This window comes from Phascolarctos cinereus, unplaced genomic scaffold (genome assembly GCF_003287225.1).
Source record: "Phascolarctos cinereus isolate Bilbo 61053 unplaced genomic scaffold, phaCin_HiC Scaffold_7;HRSCAF=346, whole genome shotgun sequence".
In the NCBI taxonomy this organism is placed as follows: domain Eukaryota; kingdom Metazoa; phylum Chordata; class Mammalia; order Diprotodontia; family Phascolarctidae; genus Phascolarctos; species Phascolarctos cinereus.
This window is the reverse complement of record NW_027556180.1, coordinates 17,343,278-17,365,649: the sequence shown is the minus strand read 5'-3', so window position 1 is coordinate 17,365,649 and position 22,372 is coordinate 17,343,278. Positions and strand designations below refer to the sequence as shown.

At 41.9% G+C, this 22,372-nt stretch overlaps 1 protein-coding gene across 8 annotated transcripts in view; it reads right to left on the bottom strand.

The window, feature by feature from the left end:
- TIPARP (TCDD inducible poly(ADP-ribose) polymerase) overlaps positions 1 to 22,372 on the bottom strand; it is a 53,162-nt gene that overhangs the window by 6,257 nt on the left and 24,533 nt on the right. For 5 of the 8 annotated variants that reach the window (XM_020988902.2, XM_078147481.1, XM_020988901.2 and 2 more), the window contains exons 3-6: positions 19,031 to 19,199; positions 16,879 to 17,075; positions 5,078 to 5,353; positions 311 to 3,778 (exon numbers count right to left, since the gene is read on the bottom strand). In XM_020988902.2, the coding sequence (XP_020844561.1) occupies positions 3,331 to 3,778; positions 5,078 to 5,353; positions 16,879 to 17,075; positions 19,031 to 19,199 (1,090 nt within the window). In that variant the 3' untranslated portion in view covers positions 311 to 3,330. Of the gene's footprint in view, positions 1 to 310; positions 3,779 to 5,077; positions 5,354 to 16,878; positions 17,076 to 19,030; positions 19,200 to 22,372 lie in introns of those variants that run through there. The other 3 variants (XM_020988898.2, XM_020988899.2, XM_020988904.2) reach the window with 3 other exon arrangements.

Here is a 22,372-nt window from a genome sequence, read left to right as displayed (position 1 = left end):
AACAGATTGGGGGTTTTTTTAGATCTGTAACCAAAACTCTGTTGGATTTATCAGAAGCATATATAATTCAACTGTTTCAAAAAACTAATGAAAATCTTTAAATTTTAAAATTGGAGAAAGGACACCTAAAACTATTTCTCTGATAGCAAGATGGGCACAAGTCACAAAAATAACTTTTTTCTTAAAAAAAAATACTTCTAATTTAAAATCTACTACTGGCTGTGCAAAGAATGAATATTTTTAGTTATCTAAAATCTCTTAAATATACTCAAAATTCATTATTAAAGATAAAGAACTCAGGGCCACATGATTTTTCAAACATAAATGTTTACTAACATAAATAGTTTAATAAACAAAAGGTACAAGATTGCTGTTGTAGTTTTACTATGTACAATAGATACAATATGTACATGAGGAAATGTTTCCTGCCTGCAAGACATCAAGACATTTCATTGTTTCTAAAGAAGATCGTGGAACCTTCTTCCTATGGAACCATTAACCATAGTTAGGATGCTCTAAAATGGTCATCAGTGCCTGAGGATAAGAAAAGGGGCTTGATCAATGGCATGCAGTCTCCAATCTTTGAAATATAGATATATTTAAACATCAGCTCCACAGAGTTCCAGTTTGCCTAAAATTACATTACATACTATAAGCTGTTTTGAAAATAAAAACATGAAAGGGGGGGAGGACTCCCAATGATATTCATATTTATTTAATAGCTCTTTCAATAGGCCAAAATCTAAACTCCTTGAAGACAGTGAGGGGGTATATCTACAATATCTCCCTCTGTCACCTACCATGATGCCCTATACTTAATTATGTTGAGTGAATAAACCAAAAAGAAAGCATTTATGGGACTGAATGCATATCACTTCTATTTATTCCTACACTAATAAATAATTTAAACTTCCACTCTGACCTGGGGGTGACCCTGGATTTCTGAAGGTCACATAAACCAAGCACAGGCTCTGGTAGGCTCTACAAAGTGGGCAAGGCTTTTAGGTCCAGCTTGTTCGTCATCTGAGGACCTAGGGAAGTTTGGAGAGCTGGAGGATCCCTATCAGCAGAGCTGACCACCAAGTGATAATTTTTTCAGCAACAGTCACCCATGACACAATCTAAAGCAGAGAGGGATTTTAATGTATATCACCCATACAATTGAAGTCATGGCTCCACAGAGTATTGAAGTCTAGAACAGAGATGACTTGAAAAACAGAATACCTCTGAATAACTTTTAAGTTATAGTCAATTCTAATGATTACTATATATTTTAGGCTTGACAGCCAGGGACAAATCACAGCATTTGGGTGATTTTGTTGGCATGTATGCCCAAGATCCCAAGTCCTTGGTTTTGCAGCAACAAAGAACATCCTCACTTTTTTTCAGGGAGAATCAGAAAATCTTGAGAAATGTCTTCACAACAAACTTATTTTACCTTTTTATTAAAAAAATAAAAGATATACAAGCATTTTTCTGGAGATGGGAGGGGAGGAATGAAAGAATGTCACAGAATCAAACATATAAGGAAAGGCTGTTAAAATAACAAAGAACACTGGGAATCACTGTTTTGCCAAAGCAAGTGCAAGTGTCTCTCAAGTTTTCAGCCACATGTAGTCATTTCATGGCAATGGGCAGCCATGTCTTGAATTGGATGGAGCAGAAAAGTCAATTATATAGAATCCTTGCCCAATGCTCATTCAGGTCAATTCACTGAGAAATCAGTACACAAATACCTTTGCTTTTACATAACCTGAAAAACCGGGTGCCAACTGAATTGCTTTTTAATGCGCTGGGGGAAACCTGGTGTTGGAAGGATTCCTAGAGCAAATCCCTTTGCCAATCCTATTTGATCTGTTTTTAATCAATCTATATCTTCGTCTATCAGATTTGCCTAAGGTGGAGTACACGTGCAGTCAGTACCCACCTCTCTGTGGCAGCTGCACACTCTCTTAATTAGCTGAACCCCAACAAGGCTGTGTTTCTATATTTAAGTAGTGTGAAAAGGCTGGGGTCACACCCTGGGTGCCTCAGAGCATCCTTTGCATTTGGAAAAGCAACCACAAGTTAGGAGTTGGAATCATCCCCTTTCCACTAATGGATCACAATCAGCAATTATTATTGGAGTGTCTAATATGAACACAGCATTGCAGGACTTCCTTGTTCAAGCAGGGCTCACATCTCTGCAAAGTAGGGCTTAGGCTTTGAGTCACAAAAAAAGTCCAAGGTGAGAATGGGGGAGCAGGAGCTTGAGACTGTTCCATAGCCAATGATGATACTACCTCTGACTTTGAGTCAATGAATTACCTATTTTCTTCTTCCACTCATGGTTGGTGAAAGGGATGGAGATTTCTTTTGCCAATTGCTAACAAAGCAATGATGACATGGCATGTCACTGACTAGGGAAGAGGTTGGCTGGTGACTAACATTTTCTCAAAGTACTGACAATTCTGGTTTTCCATAGAACCCATAGAAACCCACAGAATTCTACTGGACCTGGTCACCAATCAATCAATCAATCAATCAACCAATCAGCATTTATTAAGCGCCTACTATGTGCCAGGCACTGTGCTAAGTGCTGGGGATACCAAAAGATGCAAAAGACAGTTCTTGCCCTCAAGGAGCTTACAATCTAATGATTTTCTGCTAGCTTGTTCCTCTCACCTGTGCTAAAACAGCTGAGGCCATAGGACCTGAAGTCAGTGGTCCACATTCCTCTTCCTTTTCTGCAGGCTTGACTTCATCATGTCCCTTATTTAACCCTTCTCTGGCCTGAGCCATTATTTCCATACTTCAGTTGGTATGATCAGCGCTCCATTTTCAAAACACCTAAGTTGGTGTCATGACCCTCTACACACAAGTATAATGAGACAATATAACCAACCATACTTTCCAACCAGAGTACATGGAGAACAATTAGCAAATAATCCACCAGCCTGTAGTTGGCTATTTTTTAGCCTTGTAGTATGTGTGTTTCTGAGGTTTCTTAAAAGTGATCTCAATTCCCAGTCATTTTTTTTAAAGCACTGGGGGGGGGGAATGAGGAAAAACAGGCAACAAAAAAGGAAAAGACAGAACAAAAGAAAAGAAAGGAAAAGGAAGGATAAGATACAGGGGGATATTACAGAGAAAGGAAAGGAAAAGAAAGGGAAAGAGAAGGAAAAAAGACAAAGAGGAAATAGGCAAAAAGGAAAAATAGTAAACAACAAAGCTGGGCAATGGCTTCTCTTTAGCACTCCCTTCCCTGACTGCTTCCCCTCCCACCCCCAAAACTGGCTACAAATTGCTGGACAGGACTTACTTCAAATAATTTAGCAGTATCAAGGATTTTCAAATGGTGACGGTGTTACTGACTTCTTCATACTGGATAACAAAATATGGGTAGCTCTGATCATCATTAAAAATGACAAAAATCTGAGGCTCAAAGTAATTATCCACGCAGGAGTCATACAGGTCACTGGTTATGCTGTCTGGATTCACTGGAGGTGGTCTTCTCATATTGTGGTTGCCTACTGTGTATCTTCCAGTTAGCACTTTTGCCAGAAACATAAAATGGACCCCTTTGGGGGACCTCTTAGAGAAGCTGTGGGAATAGCTCGCCTTCCTTGCAAAATAACTGCCTTGTCCGAACATGGTAGCATGTTTGCCACACACACGCGGGTCAAAGTTGTGCTTACAGATGCCATCCACCACATCTTGGGATGTCCCATGGAAGAGATGCCGCTCATTCATTATTCTGCTAATGTCATTGGCTTTCTTAGACATATATTCCTTTTTCCTGGTGCAGAGAAGGATGAGGGAATTGGAAGAAGGAATAAAGAACAGCTTTTAATAGGCAAGATTTGGTAAAGGATTTTATTTTTATATTTCTTCACTTCATTAGAGGAATTAAGAGAAGAAGCAACCTACTTAAAAGTAAGGAATGACAAGGAGCCAGTGGTTTAAGGCGGAGATTTTGAGAGATGTCTATTATAGTCTGACCAAAAGGTACTGTATTGGCCTTAAATGAACTAGAAAGACCATCTTTGAGTCACGGGAGAATCTACAATTTCCTAGGGCAGTGCTGTCAAATCCAAAAAGAAATGGGGCCAACACACTATACATAAGGATTCCAGTAGGCTGCATATAGACTCAGAAAACCACATATTGACATTATCTCTGTTTTTATTGTATTTCAATTTTTTTTGGTTAATATTTCCCAAATACATGTTAATCTGGCTGAGACTGTACTGTTGCGGGCAGCGTGTTCCCCCTATCCCCTAGCTGAGTGCTGACACCTCTGCCTTAGACTATCTGTGGCGTACTTCATTAAAGTGATGTTTTGGTCTTCTTAACTCTAACTCCCAGTGTGGTGCCTTACACATAGTAGGCACTTAATAAACATTTATTCTGAATCAAGGCTATTGCCATATCTAAGCTGGCACAGGTTATGGGAGACAGCATGGTATAGTGTAAAGACTGTTGAATTTGAAATCAAAGGACCTGGATTCAAATCCAGACTCTTCCATTCTATCTAGGTGATCTTAGGCTAACCATTTAAACCTCATCAGGCCTCAGTTTTTCCACGTGTAAAATGAGTACATTTGATTGGATGGCTACAGAGGTTCCTCTGTGACCCTATCACCTTTTTGAGCCTCAGTTTCCTCATCTGTAAAATGAGGAGGTTGGTTTGGCTCTGGCTCCAAATATAAGATCTTATGAGATTTTTCTCTTTCTTTATGGATCTTTATCTCACATCTGGAAAAGGGAGACCATCCTTTTTCTCCTTCCTCTCTACTAATCGCTAGCTCTCCTCCTCCTAAATCCTGCTCAAATCTCATCTTCTGCAAGAAGGCTTCCCTTATTTATCTCATTCCAACTCTTCTTTGCTTCTTTAGTTCCTGACTCTTCTCAACACTCAACTTGCATTATATTCTTAACTTGCAGCTTGCTATCAGCCCTCAATTACTAACTTAACTGAAAAAACAGACTTTCCTGAGTTGCTGACACTTCATTTGTTCTTCTTCAATTAACCCCTCCCTCTTCCTGTTTCACACTGAGCCCCCCAACCCCAGGAAGTGGCAGGGCTTTGACTCACCTTTTATATTTTTCCCAAAGAAACTGGTTCTGCACTCTCAGGATTTTCAAGATTCTATATTTAATCTCAGGCACAGTCTTATGAAAGAGATTGTAGATGGTTCGATAGCTTTTGTCCTCCTTGGAAACAGGCACTTGGATGAAGTCCTGAGATGGATCCATAGCAATCCAGGTCTCAGGATAAAAATTTGCCGAGGTAACTACGGATGGACAGAAGACCTGGGATGAGGCTGTTTCCGCTGCAGGAAGAGGCAATGGGGGCATACCACCAAGGGTCCTGATTTGGGAGAAAAGAAAGTCCGGGTTTACAACACTTTGAAATAAATGAGGTTTGAGCTCTAATTGGACAGTCACAACTTAATGCTTTACCAAAGTGTAAAGGTGTTGTTTATAGCTTGGTAATGATGTGCTGGGTTAGAATTTGCAAAGTATGGATGCTTCTTAAAAAAAAAAGCATAACAATGTCATGTAAGGAGGGGGAATGTAGCCAATGCTGTCTGTACCCCAAAGCAATGATTAGAATTCTCTTGGTCTCCTGTCTGTGGACGATTACTGACTGTGTGTCCTGGCCAAGTCCCATCTCCTCCCTGGCCTGCAGCCTCTTCATCTATAAAACAAACGGGACTGGACTGAATGGTCCCTGCAAGTTTAGACTGCAGATCCTCTTAAGGAAGAAGGTAGGAGCAGCTTGTTACAAAGCATTCAGTAGACTCTAAGTCAGAAACATCTTCCCTGTGGGACCATCACATATATCTTAGGCTTGTACATTCAAAGAAGCTCATCTCAGCAATGCTGCCCTAGGCTTATTTGATTTCCTCAAAAACAATCATCAGTGGAGGCTGGAATGGGGGGAGCTAAATCGTTTTTATCTGTTACTTTATTTAAAGTATATACAAGGCATCTAAAGTTGACAAGAGTCCGTGACTCTAGCGTCCACGACTCTAGCGTCCACGCACCACGCTATCTGAACATCCTTGTTAGCCCAAGGACACCTAGTGCCTTTTCCCCCCAGCAAATACCCACATCAGTAAACGACTGATTAAGTGCCATCTTGGGGGAAGCAGCACCACTAGTGACACAGCACGATGTTTAAAACATCAAGCTTGCATACCTTCTTTTCCAGCCATTGTTATAAATATCTCCCCAGCCAGCACCCCAACTCATTTCAGCTATAAGCAAGCATAGACAAGGCTGTCTGACCTTTAAAAGATTTTGGATTTTATATGCCATTATAAAGTTAACCATTCTGGAGTGTTAAATCATGCCTTTTTGGTAAATGACAAGAAAATGACTTCAAATCTCTCCAAACAAACCATCAGCTGATTTTTTTTTATTAGAATAGAGGGGCAAATGGGAGTGGGGGTGGAGCACTAAGTAACCTTCCTTGTCTCCTTGGAGAAGAGAACAGCTGTGGGTACAAAACGCTGCTCGTGCTGTCAGAGACTACTGTTTGGTTTTAGTTAACTATTTTCTTTGTGACAAAGGAAGGTGAATTGAATTGTTGGGGGAAGAGGTCAGGGATATGCCAGAATGGTGGCAATGTTTAAAAAATAAAAAGGCGAAAGGCTTCCATAAAACATCAATAAAAAGAAAACAAAAAGAGAGGGGAAAGGTGAGAGGTAAATTGAAGGCAGTCTGATTGCTGCATTCTCCAAGGAGGGAAGCTTAACCTGGGGTCCATGAGCTTTTAATATTTTTTAAATATTTTGATAACTATTTCAATATAATTGATTTCCTTTGAAATCCTATATATTTTATGCATTTAAAAACATCATGCTGAGAAGGGGTCCAAGAACTTTATCAGTCTGCCAATGGGTGCAGGACACCCACAAAAAAGATTGAGAGTGCTGGCTGTATAGAGAAAGGAGCCTGGATCTGTGCCCCTTTCAATTCAGGTCAGTTACTCTCAAGGACTTCCAGCTGAAATAGCAGCAGCAACCTGAAGCAGTGGCTGATTTTCACCTGATTAAGTGCTTATATGTAATCAACCTTCTCAACCGTTTTCATAACAGGGGAGGAAAGAGGGGGAAGGAAAGGGAGTGCGAGAGCAAATGCCCACACCTGGACCCAGTTCCAGGGCCAGACAAGTATCACTGCTCAGCAGGAAACCGTCATGAGGACCCACAGAGGCAGGCAGCAGGCAGGCTTGAGCCCTCCCATGCTTAGGGTATTTTCATCCTAGTGAAATGATGCGATGCAGGCGGGGCAGCTGTGTATGGGCAGGCACCCACTCCCCAGGGGGTGACCTCGCCTGAAACCACTGCTCAGCCTTTCAGACCAGGCCACCCCAGACATGAATTTTCATGAGTGGGAGGCTTGGGAAATGCACCCAAGCCTAAAGACCTTTACTCAATAAAATCAGTCACAGTCATCCCAGAGGCACAAGGACATTGAGTCATCTTCCTCAGTGTTGTGGGATACAGCAAACAAACATGGCAGTCTCTTTTTTCCCAGACGCCTACAACTAGTTGAAACCATAGCCAACCTCTCTCCCCTCTCCCGCTAAAGGAAAGATCTGAAGAATGCTTACTTACAAAGAAGCCTGTGAACACCTAACTCTGAGGGCACAAGTGCTAGAGAGGGAGGTGAGTCTCCACCAGCCAGGGACAGGGGGCAGCCCATGGGTTATTTGTATGGAGTCATAGAATCCATGAATGCTTCCCAGACTCATGGAATGTTAAGAGCAAAAGGACTTTACAGCCTCACATTTATCCCTGTTGAATTGCATCTCGTCTGATTCAGCCCAGTGCTTTAGCCTAGCAAGCTTTTGGGATCCTTAATCTGAATCCTTAATGAATTTGAACTGTTAACCAACTGCAAATCCATTTAACTGAGGCAGCCAGGTGGCACAGTGGATGGAGTATTGGACCCGCAGTCAGGAAGAAGAGTTCAAATCCAGCCTCAGATACTTCTTAGTTATGTGACTTTGGACAAAATCATTTAATTGCTATCTGCCTCAGTTTGCCTGGCTGTTAAATGGGCACAATAAGGACTGTCAGGATCAAACGAGATAACATAAATTGTGTGTGTATATATGTATATATATGTACACATATATACTCATATATGTATATGTGTATATATATGTACACATATACACATATATATGTATATATGTATGTATATATAAAAATGCTAGCTCTTACTATTGCTGAAAAAGAGCCTAGAGTCTACCTCACCATCCTTTCCACAAGAAAACCATGAGATCATTTATCAAACACTTTGTCCAAATCTTGGTAAATCCTATCTATGTAATGCCTATCATCTACCAATTTAGTAACTTTGTCACTGAAAAAGAAAACAAGTTAGTCAAACACGATGTGTTCTTGGAGAAAACTAGCTGGCCCTTTGTCAATGTGAGCCATAGGTCATGACTTCCGTTTCTGGCTGATCACTGACCATCTCTTTAATGATCTGACCTAGAATTTTTCTAGCAATCAAAGTCAAGCTCACTGGACCACAGTTTGCAGCCTCTATTCTCTCTTCTTGTTGTTTTTTAACCAGAGACCTTTGTTTTTCATCAGTCTTGAGTACCTCTCCCATTTCCCACCACCTTTTGACAATTACTGAAGTGACTCAACCAATCGTATGCACTGCTTCTTTCCCCAAGGCGGATGTCAGGAGATCTGAATTCACCAAGGCCAACTAGGTACTTTTTCTTACCCTGATGGGCCTTGATCTACTACTTACTATTTCTTTGACCTTGGTTAAGACACATGATATCTCTAAGACTTAGTTTCCCTATCTCCAAAATGGGGATAACAATAACTGAATTACATGCTTCACATGAGAAAAACTTTTTGTAAACCAAGTACTGTAGGAATATGAAGCAATGGTGACAGTTATGACAACACTTAGTCATAAGAAGCATGGTGGCTTAATGGCTAGAGGGCCAGCTTTGGAGTCAGGAAAGACCCAAGGTCAGGCAACATCTCGGTATCTGAACAGGGCAAGTCACCCAACCTGTAAGTGACTGAGGCAGCTCTAGAAAAGTTGGTGATTAGAAGAAGCAAAGGGAGTTTCTCTTCCATGCTAGGAGTTCCTCGAAGTTGAAATCACAGGTCTGGTCCAAAATGTAATAACTAAGTGGTCAAAAAGACCAACAGCTGTGCAATAAAACCTGATAGCAGCAGTGACAGGAAGAAATAAAGCCTCAAGATAAACCCAATGGTAGGAAAGAAATAAACAGTAACCGTGAGGGCAGGATTCCAGGAGACGAGCAGAATTTCTGCCCTACCTTCCTTATTGCAACGATGAGTTGTTGGGATGTTCAAGATCCAAAGTAAAAGATGTTTGCCATATTCACTCACTCACTCATTCATTCATTCATTCATTCAAATGTAAACTTGAGAAGTAACTATTTTTGCTTTTTCTCTGTATTCCCACTACTTACTGGCCTACAATACTTATTTAGGGAATGCTTACTGATTGATTCATTCATTTAACCCAAAACATTTATTAGACACCTATTATGTGCTAAGCACAGTACAAGGGGCCGCTTATGCTGTCCTGGCTGGGAGTTCAGTGTTTGTAGGTAACACAATGATATGAATCTGGCCACTCTGGTTATCCTAGGCTTTAAGCTTCCTTCTCAGGACTTCACAGTCCATAGGGACCGTGTGTTACATATCACTTGCCAGAATTCAGCACAGTTCTCTAAGCATGCCAGTCTTAATAAATGTCTGTCATATTACTGCATATAGTGTAAGAGTCATTCATTTTCCAGATGATCTGTAGTCACTGCCTATAGAGCTTATCCTGGTAAGGCCAGATCCTGGCTTACAGGATGAACACTTTGAGTCACATAGCACTGACTGTGCAGCTACTAGCTGCTTCCCTCTATCCAACTGAAAGAGGCCCTATCGCAAAGTAGAATGGAAGGAACGTTGGCTCTGTTGGTCCCAGGAGAAATCTGTTTTCCAATCCCACCTCTGACACCAGCTATGTAACCATGAGCAAATCACAGAAACCTTCCTGGCTCTCAGCTCTAAGATTTTTTTTTTTTAGGCATGACTTGTGACAGTATCGATGTAAGGAACTCCTGATATAAAAACTCTCTCCATGAATACAGACCAGAATCATGTTTAAAATGTATAGCCTTCCAGAGCTGCCTAGAAGCAATGAGGGTTAAGTGACTCACTCAGGGTCACCCAGCAAGAATGCTCAGAGACAAGACTTCAGTCCAAGGTCAACTCTTAATGCACACTGCCTTGCTATAAAGTTAGGATAATAATGCCTATGATACCTACCACAGAGACTGTTAGGAAGGTCAAATGAGATGTTTGTAAATTGCTATGTAAATGCCACCAATTATTGAGTTCATCTTTGCACTTCCTGTGAAAAATAATCTTCTAAACTAATGAACCCTATAAACAAGATTTCTCAGGAGTGTCCAATTTATTTAAGAAAACATTTTTTTTCTGGATCAGAAACTGCCTCAATCCTATTTAAATTAATATTTCCAAAATCTGAACTTGTTCAGTTTTAACCATAGCTATTATCTGAGAATTGTGTAATAATTATAAGCCAGACTTTAAATAACAAATTTAAATAAGCTCAAATAAGAGGATGGAGCTCATGCCCGACACATCTGTCTCCTGCAATATCAGTACAAAGATATGTCAGTGTGCTGCAAGGAAACATGCAACCATTTCTCAGTGATCTGGGTGAAAGCCTTCCCCCTCCTAAGCTATCTTTAGCCATCCACTCCTCCAAGCATGTGCTGATGACCTGCTGAGTGCAGAGTACTCCTTAGACACAAGCTCCCCAAGAGCCCTCATTTCATACTCTCTTCATCAGCACAGATTGCAATCAGCATGGTCCAACAGAAAACCATAGGGGACATGGTGTCAGAGAGTTTGGGTCTGAATTTCAGCTCTGACATGGACTCCTGGTGTGACCTTGGGCAAGGCAATGAAAGGGTTGGATGAGATGACCTTCCTGCTCAAAATCGAGAATTCTCTCTACAATTCTGGCAGAAACTTTCATCACCACATGGCCAACCAAGTGATGGGCTTCCCTAGTCACCTTAGCTAAGCTGGTATTCTGACACTATCCTTTTCCAGGTGCCCACCTGGAGTTTTTCTAGCTCTCTAGGATCTGCTAGTGTTTGTACTCCAACCAGTCAATGAACATTGATTAAGCACTTGCTATGTGCCAAGCAAGGAATTAAGTGCTGGAGATAACAAAAAAGGCAAACAATTCTGGTCTTCAAGGAGCTTACAATCTAAAACTCCACGAGAATGCCTTTCCAGAAAACAAATCACTTCCACAATGGAACGGAAACAGGACAAGAGGGCACAATGCAAAGCTAACTAAGGCAGGATCTCTACCCACAAGGAGAAGACACTTATGCAAATGCGTAGAATACAGTTAAAGCGTGACAAGCACATAAGAGAACAGCATGCTAAATCGGATAAAGGGCAAATCCCTTTCAGCTGGGAGGATTCCAGTAGGCTGGCTTCAAGTATTTGACCTGCTTATGATAATCACAGTCTAAGTTGGGAGCCAGAGAACAAAATTCATGAGCAAAAATGCTAGAGGTAGGAAATTTAGGACTAGGTTAGGGGGTAGGAAGTGAATAATCCAGTGTGCCTTCCATTTGGAGAACACTGAGTAGGAAATGTCTGAGATAAAATGGGAAAGGTAGGCTGCATTTAAATTGTTGAGAGCCCCAAATACCAGCTAGCGAGTCTGCTATTTAGATGGGTGGAAATGAGGAGTCACAAAAGATATTTTTGTGCATTTGAAGTTAGCTAGCTGCTCGGGCTCCATAGGCATTAGGGAGTGAGGCCAACCTTGAGAAATGGGATCCCTTTAGCCCTGGTCCACATCCAGTGCTGATGACCTGGGACCCCTTCCTTGCCCCCACAGCTTGGGTGGATGATGGGCTCAGCTAGTGAGTGCGAAGCAAGTCAGACCACAGTCAAAAATCAGTTCGCATGCATTTATTCAGTGTTGACTATGTGCCAAGCAGCAGGAATTCAAAAACAAACAAGCAAGCAAAGAGACAATGCATTTAATGGGGGAGAAAACACACTAAGACCCATGTACATATACGATGTATACAGCACAGGGCAAACACGGGTTCCGGGGAGCTGTAGCCTCTGGCTACACTCACAAGTGCAGCCTGAACCAGCTTTCAAATTTAGTTAGGGAAGAAAGTAAGCATTTATATAGCGCTTACTATGTGTCAGGCACTTTACAAATATTACCTTATTTGACAATTGGGAAATATTTAACAAAATAAATCAAAATGCAATAAAACAGACATCATCTTCTTGGGTGATTTTCGAAGTCAATGTGGCCCACAGGGATCCTCATGACTGGGTTATGACCCATTTCTATTTGAATTTGACACCACTCAAATAAGTGAAACGGGTGATAACCTCAGCAGCAGTGGGGAAGAGGAAAGGACTTCTGTGAAAGGTGGGTTTGGAGGGGAGTCTTGAAGGAAGAGGCAGACAGGAGGAGGGAGGGTGTTCGAGGCCTGGGGGATAATTCAGGAAATGGAGTGTCATGGATGAGGTGCAGCCAATGGGCCACAGCAGCTGGATTAAAGTAGCCCGCATGAGAGGAGTCACATCGAGACTGAAAAGGCAGGAAGGGGCCCGGCTCTGAAGGCCTGGACTCTCTTATTGGCCCCCAGACCATTATTCCTGGCAGGACAAGTCACGTAAGGGTCCTGAGATTTCTAAAAGGGAATGCAGAGGGTGGGGAGCACAGGGGGCCATTCTCCTGCTTACTTAGGCTAGATTTAGAAACAGGCCACATTTGTGGGGCACTAATTCTCCTGCTGCTTCCACAATTTTTTTTTAATAGTCTGTGGTTTTCCAAAACAAGTCTGTTTAAAAGAAAAACAAAAGGAGGGCCCCATCATCATTTATATCAAGGTTCTGAACAAATTCACTTTCACCCTGCCATCCCCAAGCACCCCCCAATGCAGTGAGTTAATGAGCATTCTTGTCTGCTCCCAGGAGCTAAAATCGCATTGGAGTGGCCCAGCACGCCAAGCTGCCAGTCACACTAATGACTTCCACTCTCTTACTAGGAGGACAATATGTTCCTAACTACTGGACTCTGACAATAACATCTCCAGCTGTGCTGGCAAAATCACAGAAATGGCATTTTTATTAGTTCTAATCAAAAAAAGGCTACAATGTAGCACTTTCCTCACTTGGCCTTTGATGAAGGCATACATTCACCTCAAGCTGTAATGATGCAAAGAATGTTTCATCTCTCAGGATTCCTAGACACAAAGTGTTTCCTAAAAAATAATGTTCATGTCTCAAAGCTCAGGTTTGGTATTGTTAAGGTACTGTAGCTGTGATTGCTGGAGTTCATGAGAGTGGGGCTAGGCTAGAAGGAAAAGAAAAATTAGAAAATGAAACAAAACCAAAAAGGAAAGGAGGAAGGAAGGGAGAGAAGGAGGGAAGGAAAGAAGGAAGGAAGGAAAGAAGGAAGGAAGGAAGGAAGGAAGGAAGGAAGGAAGGAGGGAAGGAAGAAGAGAGGGAAGGAAGGAATGGAAGGAAAGAAGGAAGGAGGTAATGGAAGGAGGGAGGGAAGGAAGGAAGAAAGGAGAGAAGGAGGTAATGGAAGGATGGAGGGAAGGAAGGAAGGAGGGAGGAGGAAGGGAGGGAAGGGAGGAGGAAAGAAGGAAGGAGGGAAAGAAGGAAGGAGGGAACAAGGAAAAGAGGGAAGGAGGGAGGGAGGGAGGAATTCCCCCAAGTCAATTTCTTCACTTCAAAAATTGCCTTGCCAACTCTCTCCAAAAAGAAACCTCCAATTACTTTCGCTCTCTACACCTCTGCTCAAAGTCAAACAGCCAGGGCCAGATCAGCACTTTGAAAGTGAGGCTCACCACTCTCCCCTTCCCAAAAGGTACCATGCATTGGGTTGGAATGTGGCATGAATTCCCAAAAAAAATACTAATTCTGGCAGTAGCAGCAGTGAATGCTAAGGCCAGTGCATCATACTGCCTAGCCATTCCATGAGAAGGCTAAATAGTGAAGTGGGAAGAGCACTGGACGTTAGAGTCAGAAGGCCTGGGATTACAATCTGGTTCAGGCACTTACTACTTCTGTGACCTTGGGTAAGGCACTTCTGAGTCTCTGCTTAGATGGCATAATAAATTTGAATTTGGAGACAAAGGAACTGAATTCAAATCACAGCTCTGCTGTTTACCACCTGCATGACCTTTGGCAAATCTGTTTACTTCTCTTTGCCTCAGTTTCCTCATCTGTAAAATGAAGGATTTGTACTAGGTGGCCTCTAAGATCCATCTTAGCTCTGGATCTGTGATCCCATGGTCTTATGACCTTGGGGGTCCTTTGTAGCTCTGATCCCTCTGCTTGCCCAGAGATAGAGGGAAGAAATTAGGTAGGGAAAAGTGAAGGGCTAGATGACTGTATAATATATGGATTCAGAAGGGGCTTACTTGGTACTGTTAGCCTCAGAAAGGAGAGATCCTGGAGAATTCATAAGAATACAGTGTGCTTGTGTTAGAGAGATGGCAGACTGTGTGTGTGGAATGTGGGTGTCACAAATGCTGCCAGCCTGAGATGCATCAGCTGGTTTGGGATTTTTTTCTTTATTTGATGATGGAGGTTTAGTGGGGGTGGGGAGGAGAGGTCTAACTGGAAATGATTTATATAAATATAAAAGGCATCAGTAAAAAAGAACCCAGAGATTAATCATTCCATCTTACTCCTATTATTCTCACTCCCAGGATTTCCTGGCCAGAACTTTCCCCTCCTCTCCAGGGTTTATCCTAGCCCAAATGGTGCTACCTCCTTCCAGCTACAACTCACTGGGGCCTGATAGTCCTTTCAAGTGAAAGGATCCTGCCAAAAAAAAGAAAAAGAAAAAGAAAAAGACAAATAAACTGCCCTTGAATTGGTAACATGAATGCCTGTGCCATTCTCAGAGAAAGCCAGGTGTTCATCAACATGTGAAGGCAACCTAGATACAGCTTCGTTCCACTTTTGGGGGAAGGCAAGCTGCTGTTTATCATAATATCAGATTTAGGGGCACAGTGGATAGAGCTCCGGCCTTGGAGTCAGGACGACCTGAGTTCAAATCCAACCTCAGACACTTGACACTTACTAGCTGTGTGACCCTGGGCAAGTCACTTAACCCCATTGCCTAGACCCCCCTCAAAAAATCAAATTTAGGGATGGCACCTTAATAATAGTAGCTTGTAAGGTTTCCAAAGCACTTTACAAAACTTATCTCATTTGATCTTCCCAATAACCCTGGAAAGGAGGAACTATTATTATCCCTATTTTATTACAGATGAGGAAACTGAGGCAAACAGAGGTTAAGAGAATTGTCTGGGGTCACCTAGCTAGTAAGTATCTGACATAGGATCTGAACTCAGGTTTTCCTAATTTCAGGTTTAGCCCTCTATTCAGTGTACTACCTTGCTCTCCATACTTTTCCTACTGGATCAGTTCTCACACAAGCCCCTTGAAATATGTTTACTCAGGGGCAGCTAGGTGGTGCAGTGGATAGAGCACAGGCCCTGAAGTCAGGAGGACCTGAGTTCAAATCTGGCCTCAGATCAAACACGTGACATTTACTAGCTGTGTGACCCTGGGCAAGTCACTTAACCCCAATTGTCTAAAAATAGAAAGAAAGAAAGAAAGAAAGAAAGAAAGAAAGAAAAAAAGAAAGAAAGAAAGAAATTTACTCAGAAAACTGTGGCAATTACTGCTAATCCCCAAATATACCAAACTCAGGTACTCCAATCCAAATAACAGAGAGATAGAAAGACAGCAGAATTGTATAATTTTAATGACCAGACTTGGTCCAAGAGAAGAGTTGAAAAAATTCACCTTTTTCTGTTTACAAAGGTTAAGGAAGGGGGACATAATAGGCACTTAATAAATAATTACTGTTCACTGACATATTGCATAGTGCATATACTGTCAGACCCACTCCATGACTTGGTTAGTTCCTCCGGTTTCTTTTTCTTTATTTCCTTCTTAAAGTCTTTGTTATGAGGGTTAGCTTGCTAGGTGAGTGAGGGGAAGGGATACATTTGAAAATCAAGGTGATGTAACACATAAGTGTTGTTTTGTTTTGTTTTTATGAAATAGCACTGGACTTGGAATCAGGAATGATCTGGGATGAAGCTCTCCTTCCTTCCAATCCTTACAATTTGAATCACAGTAGCCAAGTCACTTTCCATCTCTGAAACTCAATTTCCTCACCTATAAAATGGAAAGAAGCAATGTGGCGTAGAGAATAGACAACTACTTTCGGACACAGGAAGAAGTCCAACTTTTGACACACACAGAATCTTTGTTGCATGACCCTGAATAAAGCATATAACCTCTCAGTGGCCCTAAGCAATTATCTCAGTATATCAGTCGAAGATCAGTTCCTGACTTGTCTTGGTAGAAAATTTCCCACTTGAGTGAGATCATAGATCCAGTAAACCAGGTACCACCAGCACCTGCCTTATAGGACTCCCAGTGTGAGGCTCAAAGGACAAAGTCAGTGTAAAGTGCTTGCTCTGTAAACCATAAAGTTCCTTCTTGGTGGTGGTGATCAAAACAGGTTTAGCATTTTGGAAACCTTAAAGTCATATATAAACACTATCATATAAAAATATAGCAAGTGCCCAGAAAGCCCTAATGTATCTGAACAATGTCAGCTACTGGCTTCAACTCTCCATCGGACAGAAGAGTTTCTTTCACACTGAAGGATGTTTCATAGCTAGCATTCAAAGGCAGCCAAAGCAACATGAGGGTCAGTTCCTGCATGGATCTGAAGACCCAAAGAGGAATGTCTACTTACTGGAGATAAGGCATCAGCACCAGACAGGACCGCAAGAGGGGTCGCTTTTTCATTATCCTTCGCGAGAAAAAGCTTTGCTGGTAGTTATCCTTGATGTTCAGAATGTATTGGTGATGCAACATCGAGAATCGGACCTCCCTCAGGCCCCGGAAGCTGGTTTCTTCTATCAGTCGAATAACAGACTGTTGAACAATAGACTGTTCAATTAGAAAACAAAATGGACCAGAGGAAAGCAAATTAATAAACAGTCAAAACAAAGCCAAGCAAACACCAACTTCCCCAGCTTCTGTTCAATGGTAACAATGCCGCCAATGGCACAGCCTCTAGACAGAATCTGTAGATTCAGTGCTGGAAGGAACTTCAGAGCCCATTCATCCAACCCTCTCATTTGACAGATGAGGGAACAGAGACCCAGAGAGATCAACTTTCCTATGAGAGACAGGATTTGGAGCCAGGTCGTTTAACTCCAAATCTAGCACAATTTCTACTCTACCACACTGCCTCTACTCCAACTACTTCAATGGACTTGGGCTTTCCACAATATGGACATCCTCTTCAATGATGCAGACTGCAACTCATTCATACTATCTTTGTCAGAAAAGGGCAATGTCAAGGTAAAATAAGTTTTACTCTGTGTAAAGCAGGCATAGACCAGAGAGAGTATCTAGTTTCTTCTGTTCAATGTGGCATGGCTTCTCTCACATGACAATACCATCCCAGATGTTAATACAAGCTAAAGAGCTCAGGAATATTCTTCTAGGACTGAGACCCCCAGGTAACTAACTCCATTCTACTCTGAAGCTGTGACTATCTGCTTGCATCTCTTTTTGTTTATGCTTCCTGAGGGAATTTCCATAAGAGGAATTAAAGATGGAATTGTGCAAAGTTCAAATAAATCAATCCAGCCACCAGTCCAAGAAGCTAAAGGCCAGACCAATTATTTGAAGAATACATTTTACGGTCACCTTCTCTGCATACTAGATAGCTGCTAAAAGACAATCAATTATTTCATCTCATGACACTGTCCAGTGACTAATATACACCATTTTCTCTCTTTATTCCTTTTCAAAGAAGAGAGGAATCTAAAACAGATAACCCAGTATTTCCTGTGTGCATGTATGTGTGTGTGTATGCATGTGTGCACAGGTAAAAAATAAATTTAAATCAAAGAGAAAGGCCAAATCCTTCAGACATGAAATTAATCCTCTGAAGTCAATTTCAAGGCTTTTTGACATGACATTACATTCTTCACCAAGAAAGAAGACTAGACCAGCAACCTTTCTTTTATTTGCTTTGTGATTAATGAGCTGTCCTCAGTACCTTGGACTAAGGATGCATCTGCAGAGAGGCCAGAGTATGAAGCAGGAATGATTGATCGGCCTCACCACAACTCAATAAACATTTGCAAGTACATCTTCCTGGGGACAGAGTGTGACTGTTGTCTCCTCATCTCTTGACAGGCTAACAACATCACATGCCCTCCTCCTATGGGCCAAGTGTAGCCTTGAGATACTCCAATATACACACTTTCGATTAAAACTGCTCTAAATGGAGGGATGGGGCAATATTTATCTTTTGGATTTCACTTTTAAATTCAAACACATACCCATGTAGACATACCAACCACCCCCTACTATAAATAACTTAGCTCGATTTTCCCCTGGCTTTGGCAAGTTTCTGAGGCTAGCATTTGGTTTTTGTCAAAAAAAATAGACTATATTTCTGATGATGGGAAAAATAAGAATAAAACCCTCCCAAAATTATGAAAAAAAAATTGAGAAGGGTAAGTTTTTCATCCAGTGAGTCAGTATTTGTTTGTTTGCTTACTTTTTACTCTTCTTAATTAGCATAGATATATAGCCAGATATGGCTTGGATTCAGAAAGGACCTTGTTGGCCACTGAGTCAAACCTCATTCGTTTGACAGATGAGGAAACAAAGGACCAAGTAGGTTAAATGGCATTTCATGTCACACAGATAAGAGGCTTCAGAGATAGGATTTGAACCCAGGTCTTCTGACTCACAAGTCAGCACTCTTTCCATTATACCATACTGCTTCCCCAGCTATGATTGAAAATGGTGCCTGGTCATTACAAGTGGCACAAGGAGAAAGGAGGGAATTAAATTGCCATTCTTAGATTAACAATCAGTACCTCTGGGTATTCTCGCCAGCCAAAGTGATCTCTGCAGAAATACTTCCAGACTGTGTGGTAGTTGGAATTGACATTGAAAGAAGAAGGTGTGGATAGTCTTCGAATTTGGTCAAATTCAGTTGTCTCATACACACTCATTGCATTCAAATCCGCCCAAAATTCATGTCCCCTAAAAAGAGCAAGGGAACCAAAATTTAGTGCATTCACAAAACTGCATTTCAGCCTTTGATCGAGTTAAAACCCACTGAGGTACACGGGAAGGCTCCTCATTACAGAGTAAGAGGAATGAAGAGGGCTGTAAAACTGTTCAGATACTATTAACATATTATTAAAGCGTAACACCCACGTATGGGTCTGTTTCATTCTATTGGCCTAGAATTCCAAGTCTCCCATTTTTCCATAGGATCACAGGTTTAAAGCTGAATAAGATCTTAGAAGCCATTCTAGATCAACTCCTTTATTTTACAGATGAGGAAATTGAGGTACAGAAGTTAAGTGACTTGCCCAGGATCACACAAGGCAGAACTTATCTCAAGTCTTCTTGTCTCCAAGCCCAGAGCTCTATCCACTGAGCCATTTTCCCAAAGCTAAAATAAGCTCCTTGACAGCAGGGACTAAGTTTTTTCTATTATTGCCTAATAAATATATTTTTTTAATAGAGACAGCTAAGTGGTTCAGTAAAGCACCATTCCTGGAGTCAGAAAGACCTGAGTTCAAATCTAGCCTCAGACACTTCCTAGGTATGTGACCCTGGGAAAATCACGTGCCTCTGTTTATCCCAGTTTCCCCCTATGTAAAATGAGTATAATAATAGCATCTACCTCCCAGAGTTGAGGATCAAATAAGATGTTTTAATGTACTTAGAACAGTGCCTAGTATATACCTGGCACTTAATAATTGCACTAGCATTGTTCCTGATAAATATCACCCATTAAAAACATCTGGCTCTCTTGCTACTTGCTATGGGAAACCAGGAAATGTCTATATTTGCTTGATGAATGACAGAGAGAAGAGGAGCTATGGGAATATTTGGGATTGTTTTGGTATCCACAGTATTACTGCAAAACAGCCTTTTATAGGTCTCCAGAAGCCCATTAGGAAAAAAGGAAGGAAGGAAGGAAGGAAGGAAGGAAGCAAGGAAGGAAGCAAGGAAGGGAGGGAGGTAGAACCCCAACACAGAGAAGCTACTATGTGAAATCAGAGCCATTAGGAAATTCACATGTCTGATTCATAAAGGGGAGCCTGATGAAAACACTAACTCTTGGGTTTTCTTTCTTTTTGTAATGGAACATCCTCTAAGTTCTGAAAACAAATGAAGTGTCCTTTTACATAAACAAGTGTTAAATATCATTAGATAACAGCTATTGCTGTAGGACATAACAGAAGGCAGCCTAAGGGAGCAAGCTCAGTCAGAATCCTACTACCCATCTGACTCCTTAGGCAAATGACAACCTCTCTGGCCTCAGTTTCTTCATCAATAAAAGGATAGATTAGAAGATACAGCTATGGTCTCTTTCAGCTTGAAATCTCATGAATATTCTATAATTCTATGACATCTGAAATCATGGAATCCTATTTTTTGTTAATGCTGGAAAAGCAACTCAATTTGCCAGAGAGAATCTTAAAATGGACCCTTGTAGCGTGCATGCTGACGTCTTTGCATCTGGCTAATGGAGAGATATTGGTATATGTGAAAATCCAGGTGTTTGGATGGATTGTTGCTCTCTGCCTGTCACTCGGGGGTTTGGAAGTGTGTCAAATCAGGCCGCCAAGCTGGGCTGGCTGGGCAGAGCTAATGGGGTCACTGGTCTGATTACCACAAAAGCCAGCTAGCTGTGTTCCCAAGTTCAAGGCACAGTGTGTACCCACACCCTGGGCCTGGTCATGTTGCAGATGCATGTAAATCGGCCATGATCCTGCTCATAGAATGGGGATGAGTCAACACGAACCCGTGGGCACTCCTGGGAAAGCATCTCAAAAGCCCCATGCCACTGGCCGGGGGAACAGTGCTGAGCAGCCTACAAAAGGACAGCAGCCTATCACCCTGTCTGTGGCCAAGCTCTACACTTTCTCCCACACTAAACCAATCAGCAAGGCCTGGATGAATGACTAGTATACAGATGCTGTTTTAAGACAATCTGACAAGTGCAATTTTGAAACCGGGGGTGGGGGGGCGGGGGAGAGGAGGAGTGAGCACAAGGGACTCTGCCCCAGTGAGATCACTCACTGTTGGAAAGCAGTGTGCCCTCCTCCCTCATCATGTGGGACTCCAAATATAACCAGCAACCACAGCCTGTAATAATACCAGTTAGTGAACTTAGAGACTGTGTTAATGCTAATAGGGAGACAGAGACAGACAGACAGACACAGACGCACACAGAGAGTCTGGCAGCAGGAGGTGGGGAGGGGAGAAATGAAGTCCCTTTTCCATACAAGGAGTACTAAATGGAGAGCTGGAAGGACCTCGGAGGTCGTCTGGTCTCAGACCCTCATTTTACAAACGAGGAAACCAAGTTCAGAGAAAAACAAGGGATTCAAGCAGGAAGCAGCAGAGTAGGGTCTGATTTAGCTCCTCTGGAGTATGGAATGAGTGGCCCCTGTTAACCCAAGAGTCCCGATGGCATCCTCTCTTCCCTTTGTTCTCCCAAAGTCCATTCCAGTAGGGTCTCTAGGCTTACTTGTACAGGCCTAGATCAATGAGCAGGTAGGCAATGCTTCAAAGACATAACAGCTTTGATGACTGAAACTGGACCGTTGTCAATCTAAGTGGGAGAATGAATGGTGCATACCTGCCACAGAAAGCTGGCATTTCTCACCAGAAGCCATGCTAATATAGTTTAGCAATTATATCAGGCCAGGCACCAGCCTGGATGGTTTCACTGGGCAGCCTCATCATAGGATCATAGATTTCAAGTTGGGAGGGCCCTCAGATCAACTCTCTCATTTTACAGGTGAAGACGCTAAGGTCGAGATAGGGGAAGTGCCCAAGGTCACACAGGTAGAATTTGCACCCATGTTCTATGACTCCTGGGTGGGCACCCTTTCCTCTGGATCAGGCAGCCCTTTAGCCTTTTCCACAGCCACCCACCAACCCTACTCTCCCTAAACTCCCACATTCCAAAATGAAACACACTTCCTCTTGAAACTTAATCTCTAGTTAATTCGCTCAAAATTATGAGCAAATAATTAGAAATTCCATAACGAGATCAAATAGAATTTCATCACATGTTAATACGCATGGTCCTGCTTTTTTACTGGCTACATTTCCTGTATATTTGAAGTCATTCATTTAATTGACAAGCACATTCTGAAGCCTTGGAGCTCTGGCTAGAGGATGGGAAA